Raw genomic sequence first — 19,245 nt, 5'->3', positions numbered from 1 at the left:
GTTAATGTCATCTGCTGCACATCAGTTCTCACTTTCTCCAATTTTGCCTTGTTTAGGATTTTTCCCGAATGATTTTTCTTGTCCAAACTTTGTTGTTTTTTATGTGTGCTCTTCGACCCTCATTACTAGTGTCCTCCAAAATCTGATTGGTCCAGTTATACGAGTAATAGGGGCCACGCCCGTGATAGGAATGTTCAGCACTGCGGCAGAATTTGTGCCGCAGTGATGAGGTTAAAACACCAATCCCCAGGTGATCTCCAAAAAACATGTAATGTGCAATTCCTGTTATTCCCCACCTTTGAATTATCAGGACCACGGGAATGGTAATTCCGGGACGGGGGATTAAGATGAATCTTTCCGGGCATTTTGTAATAGAGGCCTTAGTCAGGTGCACTGGGTGTCATTTCGAATCAAATTGTCCTCCACATACATTCTTTTTGGTTTTTTTATTTTTTTTAAATTTTTATTGCATCTCATGGGACAAGTACATAATTATTTAATCAGAAAAAACATAATAAATTAGCTAATTCCATCCAAGGAGAAAGCAAAGCAATCATAATCAATTTCTCCGCAAAGTAAAACGTATCTCCAAGAAAAGGGTATAACAATGGCAAAAGGTATAGAGAGAGGGAGAAAAAAAAAAGAAGAAGAAAGAAAAAGGGAAGTATCATAACATTATCAATCCCCAAATCCTTTCCACTTTCAGCTTAGCCTGAATACCCCGAGTTGTAGCTAAAGCAGATTCCATTTGATAAATTTCCTTAGCTAGGCTCCACCATTCCATAACTGTCGGCGGGTTGTGTTGTATCCAAGCCCTTGCTATTACTAATCTCGCGCATGCAAGTACGATATTAGGTAAGTCCATGTTAGTTTTACCACCCCCGGAATAGCCGACAAGCACGTCTACAGGTGTCAAATCAATAGAGCAGGCTAATTTCGTAGATATAACTTCCGTCACATCATTCCAATATTCACCTAATTGTGGGCAGGAAAAAAACATGTGAGTTATGTCTGCAGCACTCGTATTGCACTTTGGCCATTTTGTGCGCTCGTTAAAATTATTATTGTTTGCCCATCTAAGAATCCTATCTGGTGTGTAATATAATTGACATATAGTTTTGAATAATTGTAGTTTTAAATTGGAAGAGTGTATAGATCGATGGAGGCTGTTTAGTGAAGAGGTAATTAGGTTAGGAGCCACAGGAATTCCCAGTTTCCTAGTATATAGTCATCATTTCTATGGCTAACAAAGATTTTATAGCCTAAACTAATCCATGCTTTATCATTTTCTTTATCTATACAGTCCCATAAATCTGAATCCTGAATTTTCAAAAGTCTTAGTTTTCGTACCAGATAGTCTCTTATTTGAAAGTATTTAAAACGGGCTTCCTCCGATATGTTATAACAAGCTTTCAGCTGTTCAAAAGAACAAAATCCATTGTGATCAAACAGATCTCCCAAGCTTTTAATACCCACTTCTAACCACCTAAGGGCCCATTGATCATGGAATATTTCAGGTAGGCCCGGGTTAAACCACAATGGGGTTTTATGATGAAAGTTAGAGGTCTTGCATTTAACCAAAATGGAGCGCCAAATGTTAACCAGATCTCGTATAGTCTTAAATTTAACGCGTTTAAAGTAATTGGGGTCATTGATTTTGTAGAGGAACATTTTTACATCCTCCCCTAACACAAATTTGTGGAAATACATACTTTTATCTGGAATTATTAGGCTTTGGAAGCGGGTCAAGAAAGCGGCCAAATAATAAGCTTTTATATCCGGTAGGCCTAATCCTCCTTGGATAAATGGAAGTTTAAGGAGTGAAACAGCGCGGCGGGCTTTCTTGTATCCCCAGATGAAACTGCTAATAATTCCGTCCAATCTATTAAAGTAAGAATTATTTATACGTAAAGGAATTGAGCGAAAAAGATATAGATACTTATGTAGTATTTTCATTTTAACTAAATTAATTCGGCCTATAATACTTAATGGTAGTTTATGCCATTTCTTGAATAATATACCTGTTTCCTTCAATAGAGGCTCGTAGTTTAACGCCAATATTAGATTAACATCTGATGAAATCTTTACCCCCAGGTATGTAGCCTGATCACATACCCCTTGTAATGGATTTGATGGTCTATAATTCATAACAATTTGAGTCTTAGTACTATTTAATCTATATCCAGATACTGAGCCAAAATCCCCCGCTTCTATTATTATACCTTTTAACGCTTCTTCGACATCATTGGAGAACACCGCTATATCGTCCGCGTATACAGTTAATTTGAGTGAATCTGCTCCATTAAAAAAAGGAAAAATCTGATCCCTACCTTGTAGTGCGATCAGAAATGGTTCCATTATAAGGGCAAATAGTAAAGGGGATAAAGGACACCCTTGTCTTGTCCTCGTCCAATCGGAAAAGTAGAAGAGCATTTGCCCATATAAGAAACTTTACCAGCTGGTTTATCGTACAGTGCCTGAATCCAGTTCAAGAATTGACCCTTTATACCAAAAGCAAATAATGTGGCCCATAGAAAGTCCCACCCCACTCGGTCAAATGCCTTTTCTGCATCTAATAATATCATACCGAGTGGGGTTGACTTAATCTGCGCCACATCGAAAGCCATGATAGCCATATTAATATGAGCCGTTGTGTCCCTTTTAGGGATAAAACCATGTTGTTGAGATGATACCATTTGTGTCATTAATGGTGCTAACCTAGTAGACAGTATTTTGGCGAATATTTTAGCGTCGCTATTTATGAGGGATATAGGTCTATAGGAACCTCTTTCAACAGCTGGTTTGCCTTTTTTCAGGAAAAAAAATATTTGTGTTAAGTTCCATGACCTAGGTGCTTGCTCCCCTTTCCCAATAGCCTGAATCACTAAAGACAGAAGTGGTATTAATTCCTCCGCACATGTTTTAAATAACTCTATAGGAATCGAGTCTTCCCCTGTGGCTTTCCCTGATGCCAGGGAGTAGATAGCTGTTCTAATTTCTGTTGATGTAATGTCCCCAGCTAATTGAACACATTGCGCCGGGTCAATAGGTAAGACTTTATTTAAGTTTAGATAGTTCTTAATTTTGTCATTATCCACCTCATTCTCCGGGGTATATAGCTCCTGATAGTATTGTGCAAATTGGTTTAAAATAGTCTTTGTGTCTTGAAAACTTTGATTATTGGCCCCCTTAATTTCTTTAACGGCCGTCTGCGCTCGATTCTCGGCCACTCTATATGCTAATATTTTCCCTATCTGTTCCCCACCTTCATATTGGCTTAGTTGGTATTTCCTGATTTTAATTATGCTTTTTTCCCTAAAAATCTTTTTTAAAGCTGCTTTTAGATCAACTAGTTTAAGACGTAATCTCGTCATCTCCTTTTATAAGCGCTTCAGACAATACATTTTCCATATTAAGTATATCCGTTGTCATTTTCTCATCTTGATTCCTACGTTCATTATTTTGTTGCCATATATACTGCTGGGAAAACCCACGGATGCTAGCTTTACATGTATCCCAAACTATCCTTGGTGCTGCAGAGTGGATATTGAATTCTACAAACTCCTTTATATGTCCTTTTAATTGGCCTAAAAAGGTAGTATCTGTAAACAGATATCTAGGGAAAGAGAACACACGGGGAGCTTGTCTTTCCGTTGTTATCTCAAATGTCAGCATAATAGGGTTATGATCGGAAGTGACTCTCGGGCAGATTGCCATAGTGCCATTTTCAAGGATAGAATCGGAGACCCAAACCATATCTATGCATGAGCATAGCTTGTGTGCGGCAGAGTAGCAAGTGTAGCCTGCTACATTAGGGTATAAGATATCTCCAAGCATCCTTAATTAGATGAGTTGCTGCTAGATCTAAAATTGCAGCCCTAGTCTTCCGCATCCTTTGAAAAGATCGCCTTCTGGTTGTATCTAGGTTATAGTCCATAATGCAGTTAAAGTCTCCGAGCATAATGAGTTCCCCTTCCCACCCAAATAGTTCCAAATTAATTTGATCAATAATCCGGGGTTCGTCCACATTAGAAGCATAAACGCCACAGATAGTGTATTTAAAGCCTTCAATAACTACTTGTGCCAATGCCCATCTCCCAGCTTTATCAGTCAGTGACTTATTTACCTCTACTCTAAGTTGTTTATGTCTTAGAATTGCTACGCCCCGGATAGAAGCGTTAAAGTTCGTAGATACTAGGACTACATAGCCAAGCTGTTCAAGTAGTTTCCTATCTTTATATGCTATGTGAGTCTCAGTTAGTACTATAATTTGAGGGTTATACATTTTGAGCTCTTCAAACACAAGGTTCCGTTTAATTTTACTATTTAAACCAGATACGTTCCACGTTAAACATTTTCATCCACCTACATTCTATGTGTGTTGTTTGATTGCCCATTCTACTCTTTAACTTCCTGGGAGCTTAGCTACATTATTTTCGTTATTAAAAACACCATTAACCTGTGACATATTTTTTCATTCCATACTACTATATATTTTTTTACTTGTGGTTTTTAAGGGACTATCCCTTTTCTAGCCCAATGTTTATGTCTGTTTTTCCTAGAAGGTATTTGCTCTCATCGACTTATTATTCATCTGCTTGAAACAATCTTACTGTCATTTTTAGACTTTGATCTTCCCTACGCTCATCTGCTGGAAAGACATTATGTGAGTCTGGTTTTTCAACGTTACTCTGCTTTTAGTGTAGGATATCTAAGCAGTTAATAACAGTTGCATTCAAAAACATTCATTTTTGTGTGCTTGTCTAATACGTGCTCATTTACTCTAACTAGCCACTTAGAGCCTCATTTATGAGAAGTGTCGCATCACTGCATGTCGCAAGGAGTTACAGATACGTCAGTATTTCTGACGTATCTGTATGGCGCAAAAGTGACGCATTGCTGGAGTGTGTCACAAAAGTGACGCAACTCCAGCAATGTGTCCTTTCACATGGGGCAAGCCCCATGTGAAAGGGCCTGCGCCAGTCTTATGCCTGCTGTGAGGCAGGCGTGAGATAGTGACGCATTTGCGTCCTAGAAGTGGCGCAGTGAAATCTTATAGATTTCACTGTGTCGCTTCTATGACCCTTTCTTGCGTCAGAATCCCCCCACCACATACATTATACCAGGCGCAGGTATAATGTGGCGCAGGGGATTACAAAGTGATGCAACTACCTAGATGCGTCACTTTGTAAATATGGGGCAACAAGGCACCTTTTGTACACCACTAGTGCGTCACAAATAAATAAGGCCCTTAGTGTTGTATCAGTATCGTTTTATGTGGCCATTTGAAGGTCAGTGTTGTGTATACCATGATACCAAGCAAAATACATGCATATAATGTGTTACAGCTAGATACTTACCAGCATACCATTGCATGGAAACTAACACATCTGAAATTGGCTAAACTCCCTATGTGTCGTAAAAATATGAGAGAATTGCGCTATAAAGGCTAGAGGACTGTGAGAAGCAGGGCTAATAACTAGGGGTAGATGAGCTCCCTCAAAATTAAGTAATCCAGTACCCAATATGTGTAAAGTATGTGTCAAAGTGAAATCAAGGTTTCACTTGGTAGCAACAACTCAAAGTAACTGAGAACATAGATCAAATGTATTTTACACGCACCAAGACAACATTAAAGTCAGAAAGTTACAATTCTCAAGAAAATTTAGTAAAAGGAAGTAAAATGTAATGATTAAATCAACATCAAAACAACAATAATGATTAAGGAGATCAGAAGTTATGACTTAATAAGGAAAAAGCAAAAAGCGTTGATACAACACAATGGGGAAGGCCAATGTCAATGTTAGTCTATGTGACTAGGGTGACTAGTTCCTAAGTTCACTTTCAGGCCAGCAGTGATGAAGCACACATCAAGTAAGGCCTAGTGCTTCAACTCAGTCAACAGTTTACCTTCTTTTGTTTTTGTGTGGGTACACATTTTCAGTGGGCATGGCAGGATATTGTGGTGACTGTGGTCTCCACAAGGACAGATATGTTACGTTTGGAATATCACGGAAGCTTTCAGTTTTGACCCCAAATGTTCAAACAAAAATGCAGTCATGGAAGTGCTCATGTATTGTGGTCACATTTCTTCCATTTCCCTCTCTCTTTGTCTTTCTTTGTTCAGACTAATGGCCTGATTTAGAGTTTGGCAGATGGGTTCCTCTGTCACAAATGTGGTGAATATCCTCTCCACCCTATTACCAGTGCCATAGGATATAATCCACTTGTAGTAAGGCAGACAGGATATCTGCCATATTTGTCAAAATGTAACCCATCATCCATCTCTACATCATGCCCTTAGTCACTTTCTGAAGCTTGGAATTCTCCTGGCACTCACGTATGAGGCCCACAGTTGGGAGGGCTGCACAAGGTCAGGCATCTGGTTTCTGCAAGTCTACGGAGCCTTGAATTTCACTGCAAAATGCTCAACGATGAGTGAACCAGGAAACCAGCAAATCTTGGTTGGGCAAGGTTGTTTCGTTCTGGGTTAGCTTCAGCAAAAATCCCAGCCGTACTGAGCTGCTGATGTCTACTTCCAAGTGGAGCCCATCTTCTCCTTTAGTTCCATGTGGACGACAGGAAGCCAGCTTCCCTAACCAATTGAGAATCATCTCCACAGCCTGGGTACAAATGAGAGCTTAAACCAAGACCATAGTCCTCTCCCACGGAGAGAACAAGCAGAGCTCTTCTCCTTCTTCTGCTCTGCAACAGCAAAGGAAAAGAACAAACTAAGACTGAATTAAGCATGCTCTTTCTCTCCCAACGTTTAAACGTCTAAACATTTTGCCTTTTAAAACTGCTTTCTTGAAACTATAACTTATTATACTTTGACTTTTTTATTGTATTTCTCATTTCATCCCATTGTGTAATAACCTAAAGTACATAGAAACTATAGTGTACCTGCACTGTAGAAAATATAACATAGCATAACATAACATAACATAACATAACATAACATAACATAATCTTCAGCACGTCAGTAGTGTTCTAATTTCCAGGCTAATGGGAGCCCCAAGATGAAGAGGTAAGTGAGCAGTGGCTGATGGAGGGCCTTGAATATATTCTGACAGTTTCCTTGCTGTGCCCTTCCCAACTTTTCAGCAATTCTTTTGACTTATGGCAAAAACAAAAGTGGATATTCTAGTAGTTTTCCAAAATGTCGAAAGCCTATATCTTTTTTTTGTTGTATCTTTAGGCACGTTTTTTAAAATACATTTCTATATTAGGTTTTTGTATCTTTATAAGACAATAACAATGCCAGTTCATTCTCAAGATGATATAGTACAATAGTGTTCTAGTGAATGATGTCACATTCAGGTATGTTACATAGTAAGAATACTTAGTGGTAAAGGAAAGAAACACGTAAAACTTACCAAACATAGTCACGCATGAACCTATGGAAAGTTCCCAGTTACATTTGTGTAGCTTTCTGGAAGGTAAAGAGACAGTCATGCTGAAGCAAGGGTCCAGGAGTGTAGGAGTGTCTTCTAAGCACTAAGTGGTGCCGGGGGGACAGGTTTCACCAAAAACCAAGGGTCAATGGCAGAAGACAGGGGAAAGAGAATCCACACTATTAGATCTGCGGACCTTCCCACCGAACTACCTTAACTCCGAGACAGTAAAACTAGCAGTCACCTCCCTCCACTGCTCCACCAAGGGTTTCATAAAGAGGCCTCTATATTCTTCCAGGCTCAGTGTGGCTGCCAGAGCCCAGCTTTCAACCTCTGCCTTCCACCTATTGTGAGGTGGGCCATCACGGGATTTTCAGTGTAATGCAGTCTCTGTGGGCCACTCTCAGTGGCAGGCTAGGACTCTGTTGCCCACTCTCTGGTGCCAGAATCGAGTTACCACTGGGCAGCCCACACCATGTGGACGAAATCCTCATCAACCACATCACATCTGGGGCAGAGTAAGTCAACAGTGTGTAGCATGGTATTCAGTCTGTGGTGTGTAAGATAGGTGGTATGTAAGAAGTTGAACTGGGTATATTTAAAACGAATATTTCATGAGATAGTATACGTGCAGTCTAGGGTCTGATCCGACTCCTTTCCATAGTATACGAGCACTCTTGGGTCTGATCCCACTCTTTCCAATGGAATTGTCAGCCTATAATAATTTCCCACCTGGCTCTCAAAATCGATAGGCCATTAGCAGTGGCATAACAAAACTTGAGGAGGGCCCCCTGGAAAATGCATAGAGGAGGGTCTCCACGCTCCTAATCCAGTCAGGCGGTCTTGGGACTGCCCATACACCGTACTCGGAGGGGGCCATCTGGAGCTCATAGGCCCCCTGCACTGAGGGGGCTATTGTTACGCCACTTCCCATCAGAAGCCAAGGCAGTCATAGCCTAATAGAGCCAAGAGATCAAATGGCAATCTTGTCTAAATATTGGTAATGTCTGCAGCAGGTCGTGTTGAGAGGTTCCTGTTATAAAGCACTCTGGATTTGATGCACCATCTACACCAGTGCACAGTAAACTAGGAATTACATGCCTGGGAGGTTGCACTCTCTAATCAGGGTCTCCCTGTGTGACTATTTCTACATCTATATATGCCCACCTCTGTTGGGCTGTGAAAAAATGTCTTGGAGTAGTCAGGCCAATGAGGGAAGCCCTAGGGGACTATAAGGTGGGGCGCCCCAGTTGCCGGATTGCACCTCTCCAGCCTCGGAGGGCAACGGTGAGCAGTTCTTGGGCAGGGGTACATTTCTCCCCCCAGAAGCAGTGCCAATAGTGACCCCACCTCCCCTCCCTCTATTTAGTAAGACCGGAACCCACCAGCCAGCAAGCAGGCCATTGTAGCTGCACCTCCAACTAGTATAGCTCATAGTGATGGACTCTTAGGCCTCCCCTGTATGCGGGGCTTTGAAGTGTGTTTGACGATACCTGCTTGCGCCTCCCATCCCATATTAGTGCCTCAAAACAATGTATTTAAGGAGTCAAACTAGCCTCTCGGGTTCCAGATCGGGAGATTCAAAAAGTAATAGAGGACTCAGGGCGGTAGGATCATTTTTGCCAACACCATTCTGGCCAGTGTGGATTTTCAGAATGCCCCAGAAGGTGACATCTACCCTCAAGGTTTGCAACACACATCCCAAGTTACCCTCCGTAAATGGAAGAAGCCTATCTCATAAGCTAAACATCACCCAGCCTGTACATGGGCTAGATATTTAAAAAACAGCACCACACTCTCCCCACCTTACTCAAAGTGATCCTGTTCCCATGCTTTCCCACTGTGTGACAGGACCTAGCCTGGATGGGGTAGGTCTAGCTTTAAAGACTAGTCCTCACTATATTGCTGCTTTCACATAAACAGGAAACATTCATATTTTCTACCTTGCTTTTATGTGGCCATTTGGTATTTGCTTCTTTTCCCTCGTCTCACATCTTCAGAAAAATGTAGATTGATGATCATGTAATTATATGCTGCCAATCCTAGCAATGCTTCAGCAAAGCATCTACCTCAAAAGACTTTTTGTTCTCAAGGAATACCCTGAGGAGAGTAGTTTACAGCTATTCCATGTCATTTTGGACTAGTCCTCCGTGAATTGGAGCACAAGCAGCCCGAAAGCAGTTTATCCCTTATTAGGGCTCATCAGGCAGGTATAGCTTGGTTCCAGTGGCACCACAGTCTGCAAGGGAGAAATATCTGGGCATACCTGTCCCACTTAGGGCTTCACACTGAAGTAGACAAAAAGCTATAGTTGGAATGCTTGAATTAATCTCAGCCACTAGTAATCACGCATGGTCAGGGAGGACCTGGCCTGTCTTTTGGGCTGGGCTGTTCCCTTTGGAGCAGGGTCAAGACTGATTTGCACAAGTCTGGGTCCCAACTGAGGTGGCACATGTGCAAAATAACGATAGACTGGGATGCTGCCTTGAGTTTTTACCAGTTGCTGAAACTGATCCAAGCATTCCAACTACCACTTTTTTGTATACTTCATACCCACATCCGTCATTTCTAAGTGCCTTTGATAAAAGATCTTACTAATTGCCAGTTTAATGGCACTTGAATGACCAATCTTCAAAAACAGAAGGCTGTGTCAGCCTTGATAGGAATCCAACTCATGATCCTAAGGTAACTGAAAATATTATTGCCGATCAGTAGCTCAGTATGCCATCTTGCTACTCTTAAGATATTAAATGCCCTCAAACAATTCTCAAAATACAAGAATGCCTCTCCCTCAAATAGTCACTCCAAAAATGTTATAGTTTTATCTACCAAGAGTTCTCTAGTATTGTCCAAAAAGTGTATCTAATAATATGAAAGATAGTGCAATAGAGTCCACTTACGAGTCAACCTTTTTAAGAATGTTCATGTTTACTGCATTAGTATATTAGTATGTTTAATCGGTGAATTACAATACTTCTGTATACTACTGATTCTGCTTAGCATCACATTGGTAATATACACAGTAAAATTGTATCTTTTTATCTGGATATAATTGTACAAAAGATAGGGCAGAAAAGACCAATTCAACTTTCTCGCAGACTTGATCAAATTAGTTTGTGACTGCTGTTAGGTAGTATATCCAATCAACATATTCCCTGCATGGAATGAGAAAATATGCCAGTGTGGAGTTTCAATTATGCTTTTATTCTTGCTTTTAATATTTTCCAGATTATTGTGGCACCATGGTTATTGAAGATGAGGAAGCAGCAATTGGACTGACTCTGGATGACACCAAACCAGATGGCTCTGTTGCTGCAATTATGGGGTAATTTACAGACTGTGTAAAGGTTATGTTCTGCTAAAGGTGTGCATTGACAGGGGCAGTGAAGGAAAAATACCAAAAATGTATTTCACACCATACACCTCGTGGGATTCAAGCAAATCTTTGAGCCTAAATGCAGTTGTCTATTTCATTTGCTTGCTAACATAGGTGTTGCTTTATATATCTCTTAAATATATCAAAAAGAAAGGCAGATAATGTAGATAGTAGCAATAGGTACCACGTTGCAGTAAAACTATCTTTCTGGTACTTAATGTTTTACATAGACCGCCATATATAGTAATGCGTTTTGCATGTGACAATTATTCATCAACATTGAACTTTTTAATCATCTATATTAAAGCAATTTATTTTAAGGTTAGGATAAAATACATAAAGCACAATGTTATCTAAAGTGCAAAGGCGCTGGCTCAAGCATGTCAATAGTAAGGCAGTAGTCATATATCTAATGAAGCGGGAATTGATATCTATAAAAAAGTGTCTCTTTTGCGTAGTCACCCCAATTTGCTGCTGACTGGCATGCTGGATTTTGAACGCTGCACACTGGGCAACTGGTGTCCAGGTCCCAGTGTACGTGCTCTAACCCCTACTACATGCAGAAATGTAATGTTGACATGTACCTATAGTGATAAGGCCCAGAAAGCTATTTTCACTGGAAATGGTTGTAGCTGTACTATAAGAAAAACTAGAATTCAGAATAAAATCATAACCCTGCTATCTCTGGGTATTCAAATGCTATTTTTAATGTTTATTCAAAATCGAATTCAATGGTGAATTCCGATTTTTAATACACATTTAGGAAAAATGACTTTTAAAGAGTTAGACTTTACCCGCCTGAGCCTCCAGTGTCTAATTAGTATTACCTGCTGGCAGATCACCTTGCCAGTGCTTCCCCTTAATGAGATGTAAAAACTGTTCCCAGAGCAGGAACAATGGCTTAGTCATTTTCACATAAATGAGGCATGTAACAGATATCAGCTCAGTAAGGAGAACAGGAAAAGTTCCCGGAACTTAATTCACTTGAAAGGGATTAGGGTGAGGCATACCCATCCTTAGTTAAGTGTAAAGGGAGACCTGATGAAGAGAAGCCTTTTGTTAAGTAACCCTCTGTTGCCACTTTGGCACCACCCCACTGGGAGGGGGATCTGGTCCCAAAACCACGTGGATGTATCTGAAGAGGAGGTAACTGCTCATTTTCCTAAACACACCCCTTGAAGGCACACAAGCTCCCTTCATTGGGCAGAAATATTCTGCCTTGTTGGATTGGTGCTAGACTAGTGTATTGTGGGATAGGTTTGCAGAAAGGCAACGAGGATCTGCTGCTAAAGTGCCCTCAGTAGCTTTTTCTCACTGGTTAATGAATGTCCAGTAGTCAACCCCACCCACTGGCTAGTGAATTCTACAGTAGCCACTGGATTAGGACTGAACCCTGCTGGTAGCCTCTGCTGGAGTGAGTTCTAGCCCCATAAGTGCTGACTCTTAGATCCTGGAAGTTGTAAAGTGATGAAGAGGAGCTGTTCCAGGAACTCTTAAAAGTTGGGACTTAAACATTTAGATTTCCAAGACCTTTGGAGGTTCAGTTGGTCCGTACAACCATGGAGCTAGAGAAATCATTGTATCTGTGTCAGAAATTTTATTGCCACATCATGTTAGAGGCTTCTGGGACTCCATGGCCCCTATAGGAGATAGCCATACTCAAAGTAATGCATGGTTTCACACTTAAAATTTACTCAAACCAATAACATGTTTTCTAAAATCAATCTTACCATTTATAAAGTTTAACCTGGATTTACAAAATGGTAAATCTGAGTGCAATTCTGAGTTCAATTCCACATGCAATAAAAGGTTTCCCTCCTATTACAAGTTTCAGAGAAACAAGAAAAACATGAACAATGTAAAATACAGTTTGTTCCAATATAGTGCAGACAAAGACTGTGTATACCAACTGCAAAAAATACATTTACTACAACATAATAAATTATATCACACCTGAGAATATATTTTCACTGTTAACAAACACAAAAGCTGGGTTTAATTACTTGCCGGCATGACCTGCACAAAAAAACTGTCATGACCACCAGTCAAAATCCTTCAAGTCGAAATCGAAGTCTGAAATAAATGTCCACAGGCATTTATTTCATGACAGACACATTTATGATAGTGGATATATTTCCCTACTCAAGGCTGCCCATCTCCTTCTGGGGTATATTCTGCCAAATCTTGTACGTACCTTTGCACTGGTGTTTGTGAGAAGATGTTCCATGAGCAGGGCAATATCTTGGTATTATGCTTTTTCTGACATGCTGTCTTCGAAGGCCTACTGAAATTTCATGTTGTCCAGAACAACAGTGGCACTGTCTTTTAGCACTATTTTAACAACTTTTTTAGTGCTCTATTAGCAGAACTGCTTGTAAGAGAATGCCCAACTAGTGCTTTATTAGAGTGAGACAATTGTATTTATTTACTCAGTTTCCATCGTACAATCATTTAAAAGGCAAGTGCCTAAAACCAAGCCTTCGACTGTCTAGGAGTTTAATTTTCCATGCTATAAGGATAGAAGTTGGTCCCTCCTTCCTCACTGGAATAAGTGGTGAAAACCGAACTGTTGAAGTTCCTGTTCAGACGATGGCACAACATTTCCTGTACTAACAATAATTATATCATATTATCTTCCAGCATTAAGGCCCACCAATAACACCATGCTCCCAGTAACAACAGAAAGGAAAGTGTTCTCATTGGTGAGCAGTGACTGTCATTTTCCAAATCTGGGCACCCTCAAATCTATGCCTCTAAGTCTAGGGTCCCAATCACAATGCAGAATGCATTGCACAAATAATATGCCTAGCATAAAAAGGGAGGTAGAACTCTTGCTAAGAGTTATGGAGGAAAGAGTAGACTAGCCAAATCATTTATTTAAATGTGCAAACTCAAAAAGTGGTCTGCCCACAGTTTCCCATAAAAGGCAATACCCACACACAGCAATAGCTTCACCTCAAATCGCAAAATGTGCTTTGCTATAGATTTTTTACTAACTATCTCTCCAAGTTAAATATCAAAATACAAATTTATTTTGGCTTAAGATGCATCAATAATCTAGAATCCAGAGTATAGAAACGTAAACATTTATCGTCAAATAGGACAGTAGCAAATAGTACATTTCTAGGGCATTGCTGTCAAAATATGATACATTTCAAAGACAAAAAGAACTATTGATGGACAGAATGCAGAACAATGTCATACATTCACCCCAGTACAGAGATCTGGGCCTAAATCCATCGTTTTTTTTCTCACCATGTCATTCCAGTTTGAACCCAGCCATATGCAAATCAGTCGTGACCCTGCGCCCAATGGGAACAGTCCAGCCCGAACTGCCAGGCCAGGTCCTACCTGTACTGGAAACAAGCATCCTAGGACCGGTTTCGGGGTTTCACCCCTCTTCAGCCAGGATAGCTTGATTCCAGTGGCATGGAGAGCACGTCTGGGCATACCCAGCCCACTCTGTGTGACAAATGCAAAAAGAACCATTGATTGACAGAATGCAGAACAATGTCATACATTCACCCCAGTACAGAGTTCTGGGTCTAAAACCATAGTTTTTTTGATCACATGCCATTCCAGTTTGGACCCAGCTATATTCAAATCAGTCTTGACCCTGCGCCCAATGGGAAAAGTCCAGTCTGAACTGCCAGGCCAGGTCCTACCTGGACTGGAAACAAGCATCCTAGGACCGGTTTCGGGGTTTCACCCCTCTTTAACCCCTCTTCAGCCCGGATAGCTTAATTCCAGTGGCATATGATACATTTGAAAGACGGCATTCGAAAATACTATGAAATAATTTAAATATATTAAGCTATTTTAAAGCGCATCTCATCAGGTTTAAGTTTTATTTAAAATTACTTTGTAAACCACGTTTGTCATTGTGCACTATGGAAGACAGCCTGATGGGGCCCATTTTGCAATAAACATTTAAATATACGCATACAAGATATATTTTTGTATATATATCTACACATTATCCACAAAGCAGAGATTCACAGTGGGTATGCTATGGAAGTCTTACAGGAGTATGATTGGTGGATAATGCACCGAAGTACTCATGGCAGAAATATGAAGATGCATATTATTCACCTTTTTTCTACACTTGGAAACACTTTGGGCCTGATTACGATGTCGGGCGCAAAGCTTTCCTCCCAACATGGTAGGTTTAAAGTCCGACCTCTGTATAAAGATGACGGTGTCGGAGTTTAAACCTGCTTGGAGATTCCGACGTGGTTCTGACATTGGAAAGTTTGCATAATCCCTCAATGATGGCGGCTCTGCTGTCAGGATTATTTGTCGGTTTGGAAGGCATTTGGACCTGGGGGGCTAAACATCTCTGTACTCTGTGACAGGCACCATGATGTGCCTTCCACACGATGAAGGGATGTTTCAAAACATACATTTTTCAATGGAAGTTTGAGCTGCTGTTTTTTTCACCCGCTGTACAAGCTTCCATTCCACTGTGGACCACCAAACTAAGGTCAGGCGGTACCTCTCCGCAACAGTGTTGAGCGGACGGCCCGAAATCCTAATACGGCCCTTTGTGCATTAGGAACTCTCATCTTTTATTTCTTGCTGAAGTATGGGTATTTAATCATTCCTTTTCAATCCTGGAAAGGCATTTAGTACTACTCTTCACAGGAGCCACTTTTCTGGGTGACAAAGGGCATGCAATTTTTTTGCGAATACGTACAAACCTACAAACACTGTCCCTGAGTGGTGAGTTACTTCAATTGAGAATCTACTAAACTGATGGATTACCTGCAGGTGGGAATGTCAGCTAGATTGAACCTATAGATTGGTATGTGGAAACTTCAGCTCCAGATCAGTTTTAAAACACATAAGCTCTGCTTAAGTCTACAAATTATTTATGAATTTTGGCCAGAGAAGCTCAACAGTATAACTTATACAGTTCCCACTTATTACCTGTGAAATGCCTACAAAGCAGCATATTGATGCCATTGCATCACCCTGAAAATATTCCAAAATCCCCCTAAAGTATATTGTCCAAAATGCTCAACAACTCATGGCAAAAGTTACTCCATACCTCAAAAGCTCTGTTCAAATTGCTCTTTGAGGGATCATTAATACCAAAATGTGTAACCATCAAATGCAGAAAAAACTAAGGTTGGGTGTCAGGTTGTAAGCTAGAGAACATTTTTGTAAGCTGTAAGGCAGCAGTTGAGCACTTGTATGTGAGAGGCAAGACTCTACTTGCAACTGATTCATTTACTCTAGAAGCAAAAATCTGCATTTGAAATATCACAAATGTATTTTAATTTCTGCGTTTCTTTGATTCATTCTTTATAATTTGTTTGCTAAGGTTTATTCTTGCTCGAAAATCCAGAAGGCTGGCCAGTCTCACCAGAGATGAAAGGTAAGATTCATTTGATGTGTAAATGTTTCTCTCCACTCTGGTCTCTCCTTTTCTTTTTTGTTATTGTTGCAGCATCTTTGTTGCTTGTTTACACTGTTGCTCTAAATGCAATCCATACCATTTTTCGAGTGAAACCCTGGAGCTCATGATCTCAGTGGCCTAATGCAGCAGTCTTCCAATGGCTGTATGAGAAAAGAAAATTAAAAACAAATGTACCTTGGATAACATTGTAATAGCTAGGGTACCGCAGAAATCATAGGGCCAGATTCGTAAACGGAACTTTGTAATGCGTAGTTTATAAATCTGCCTCTCCTATACTTATATGTGTGGAGTTGTCAGCCCCGACTGCTGAGTCTCACCTCACATTTGACTAAGTTCAAGTTGTAAATGTGGGAGGGGCGCAGGGGCGTGGCTAGAAACAGGACCAGACTTTCTACTAAAGGGAAGGGAATTAGGAAGGAGTAAAGAGGTGTTTAGGGAGTTTCAGGGAGGCATTTAAGAAGGGACATCACCCACCCACAAAAGAGTAAGTCAATTCCTATTCACAATCAAAAGTTCAATATTGTCTACTGTGAAAAAAAACTGTATTTACTGCAGCACCACACATGTCCAACCACTGGTACTGCAACACCCATCCTTCTACTTTTTATACGAGGGTGTTGCAGTACCAGTGGTGGGCCATTTGTGGTGCTGAACGTCCTTCTTTTTTGTGAGTGATAGCTTACTGTAAGAAATAGGGTTACTTCTTGAGAGGGGGGAACACTTCTCAAGCAGCAACCACAATCCTTCTCGGGGTGAAGTCACGTGCAAACCCTACATTAATCTGTGTTTAACCCTCGTCTAGCTTGATACAGAGTAGTCAGGCTTAACTCAGAGGCAATGTGTAAAGCATTTGTGTAACACTTCAAACAGTAACACTGTGAAAACACACCACAAAAGGATCCCACAGCAGATATTAGAACAATAGAATATTTCTTAATAAATAAAACAATACCAAAACAAAACAAATCCAATCAGTAGAGCATGAGATATAAAATGTTGAAGATTTTAGTAACAATGTACCAAAAAGGCATGAAGCTCCAACAGTGGGTATCTGGTCGCGCCGGACTGGGGCAAAGTCACAAGTTCAGGCCAGCCACAATGGAGCATGGGCTGGCTATAGGCGCACAGTTAGGCCCACTGACAAAGTACCTTAAATTCTGGTTTGCAGAGCTTTGCGAGGGTCCGCGTCAAAGATGTGTCTGTTCGCCAAAGTGATGCATCTGCTCCAAGATGCAGCAAGGATGTGGTGCAAGGTCCTGTTGTGTCATCGTTGAAGATCACACCGATGAGGGCTTGTGATGCGAAGTTCAGAGTAGTGGTTGCATTGTGCAGTTCGGGCGATGCATCAGTTCCAGGGAGCTGTAATGCTGTGATACAGAGTCTATCCTTGAGGCTGCCATGGATGAAGGCTGCGGCTGGCCTGCGCCCAGGGTGTATCGTGCAGTGGCGTTTCCAATGCGGGGGCAGGCTGCGATGTGATCAGGGTCTTTGCAGCGGTTCCGATCCACGCAGCAGTAGCGATGGGTTGGTTCTGCTCAGGGTTGCACCACGCAGCAGGAGATGCTTCAGTACCGCTGGCATCACACAGGCTGGCAGAGCACCTTTGGCCCACTTCCAAGGGCTCAGGACTGGGCTGGCACCTCTTGGCAGGGTAGATTCACAGATGGCGGAGTCCAGGTGCACCGTTGATGGAGCTTTCTGTCCCTGAGGCTCAAGTCAGGGGGCCAGCCAAGTAGCCCTTGGAGTCTATCTGGGGTTCTGTGTTCAAGAGATGTTGGTCCAGCCCTTCTCATCCAGCCAGTAGGGCAACAGGCAGGAGGTCAGCAAAGCAGCAGTACAACAAAGCAACAGTCCCGCAGAATGGCAGTCCTTCAGCAGCACAGCAGTCCTTCTTCCTGGCTGAGTATCCACATGTGTTGACGTATACTGAAGTGGTGGTGTCTGAGGTCCAGTATTTATACCCATTTGTGCCTTTAAAGAGAGGGAGAAGCTACTAGCGATTTCCCGTTGAAGTCCCCAGGCATCCTGCCTTCCCTGTCCTGGCTCCAGACTAACTTCAGGGGTTATGCAGCCCTTTATGTGGGAGCAGGACACAGCCTATTCAGGTGTAATTGGGGCCGTCCAGGTACATCTAAGCTCCCTATTGTGTGTGGCTGTCTAGGAAGAATACACAAAGCCCAGCTGTCAGCAACACCCACTTATGTGACCAGAGGCAGGCCATTGGCATTAAATGGCCAAGGCAGGAAAATGCCAACTTTCTAAAAGTGCCATTTTCAAACCTGTAATTAAAATTCCAACTTCACCATGAGTTGGGATTTTAACTTAGGATTCCAGAGAAACCAAAATGATCTGATTACCTAATCCCATTTGGCAATTAAACGTATAAAATGTAATTAGTTCATTCCTATGTTATCCTATGGGAGAGGGGGGTCTTTCAGTAGTGAGAAACTAATGTAAGAGTTTTTCACTACCAGAATATGTACAACTTAAAAGCACATGTCCTATTTTGTACATAGTTTGCACCCTGCCCTCCGGGCTATCCAGGTCCTCCCCTAGGGGTGACTAATAGTATTAAAAAGGAAGGTTTGCCCTGGCAAAAGGTTTACTTTGCCAGGTCAAAATGGCAGTTTAAACTGCACACACATGCTGCAGTGGCAGGCCTGAGACGTATTAAGGGGTTACTTAAGTAGGTGGCTTAATCAGTGCTGCAGGCCCACTGGTAGCATTTAATTTGCAGCCTCTGGGCACATGTAGTGCCACTTTACTAGGAATTTACAAGTAAATTACATATGGCAATTGTATATAAGCCAATTTTACCATGCTTTAAGGAGGGAACACATGCACGTTAGCACTGATTAGCAGTAGTAAAGTGCACAGAGTCCTATGGCCAGTAAAAGCAAGATCAGCAAAAATGGAGGAGGAAGGCAAACGTTTTGGGGAATACCAACCTAAGGCTGACAGGTCTAACACTTACACTCTTAAATTTGGCTCCACCTCCTTCATGATGGGTGGGAATATGCAAGTTACACCCTGTAGTCAATTTATACTCGCCA

General features: G+C 41.4%; 1 protein-coding gene across 1 annotated transcript in view; it reads left to right on the top strand.

Annotated features, from left to right (window-relative positions):
- Positions 1-19,245, top strand: part of LOC144773342 (amine oxidase [flavin-containing]-like) — a 313,689-nt gene that overhangs the window by 264,263 nt on the left and 30,181 nt on the right. The window contains exons 9-10 of the mRNA XM_078658307.1: positions 10,623-10,719; positions 16,097-16,150. Of these exons, the coding sequence (XP_078514433.1) occupies positions 10,623-10,719; positions 16,097-16,150 (151 nt within the window). The remainder of the gene's footprint in view (positions 1-10,622; positions 10,720-16,096; positions 16,151-19,245) is intronic.

The sequence above is a fragment of the Lissotriton helveticus genome, chromosome 8, assembly GCF_964261635.1.
Source record: "Lissotriton helveticus chromosome 8, aLisHel1.1, whole genome shotgun sequence".
Taxonomy (NCBI): Eukaryota; Metazoa; Chordata; class Amphibia; order Caudata; family Salamandridae; genus Lissotriton; species Lissotriton helveticus.
This window is presented reverse-complemented; position numbering and strand designations above follow the sequence as displayed.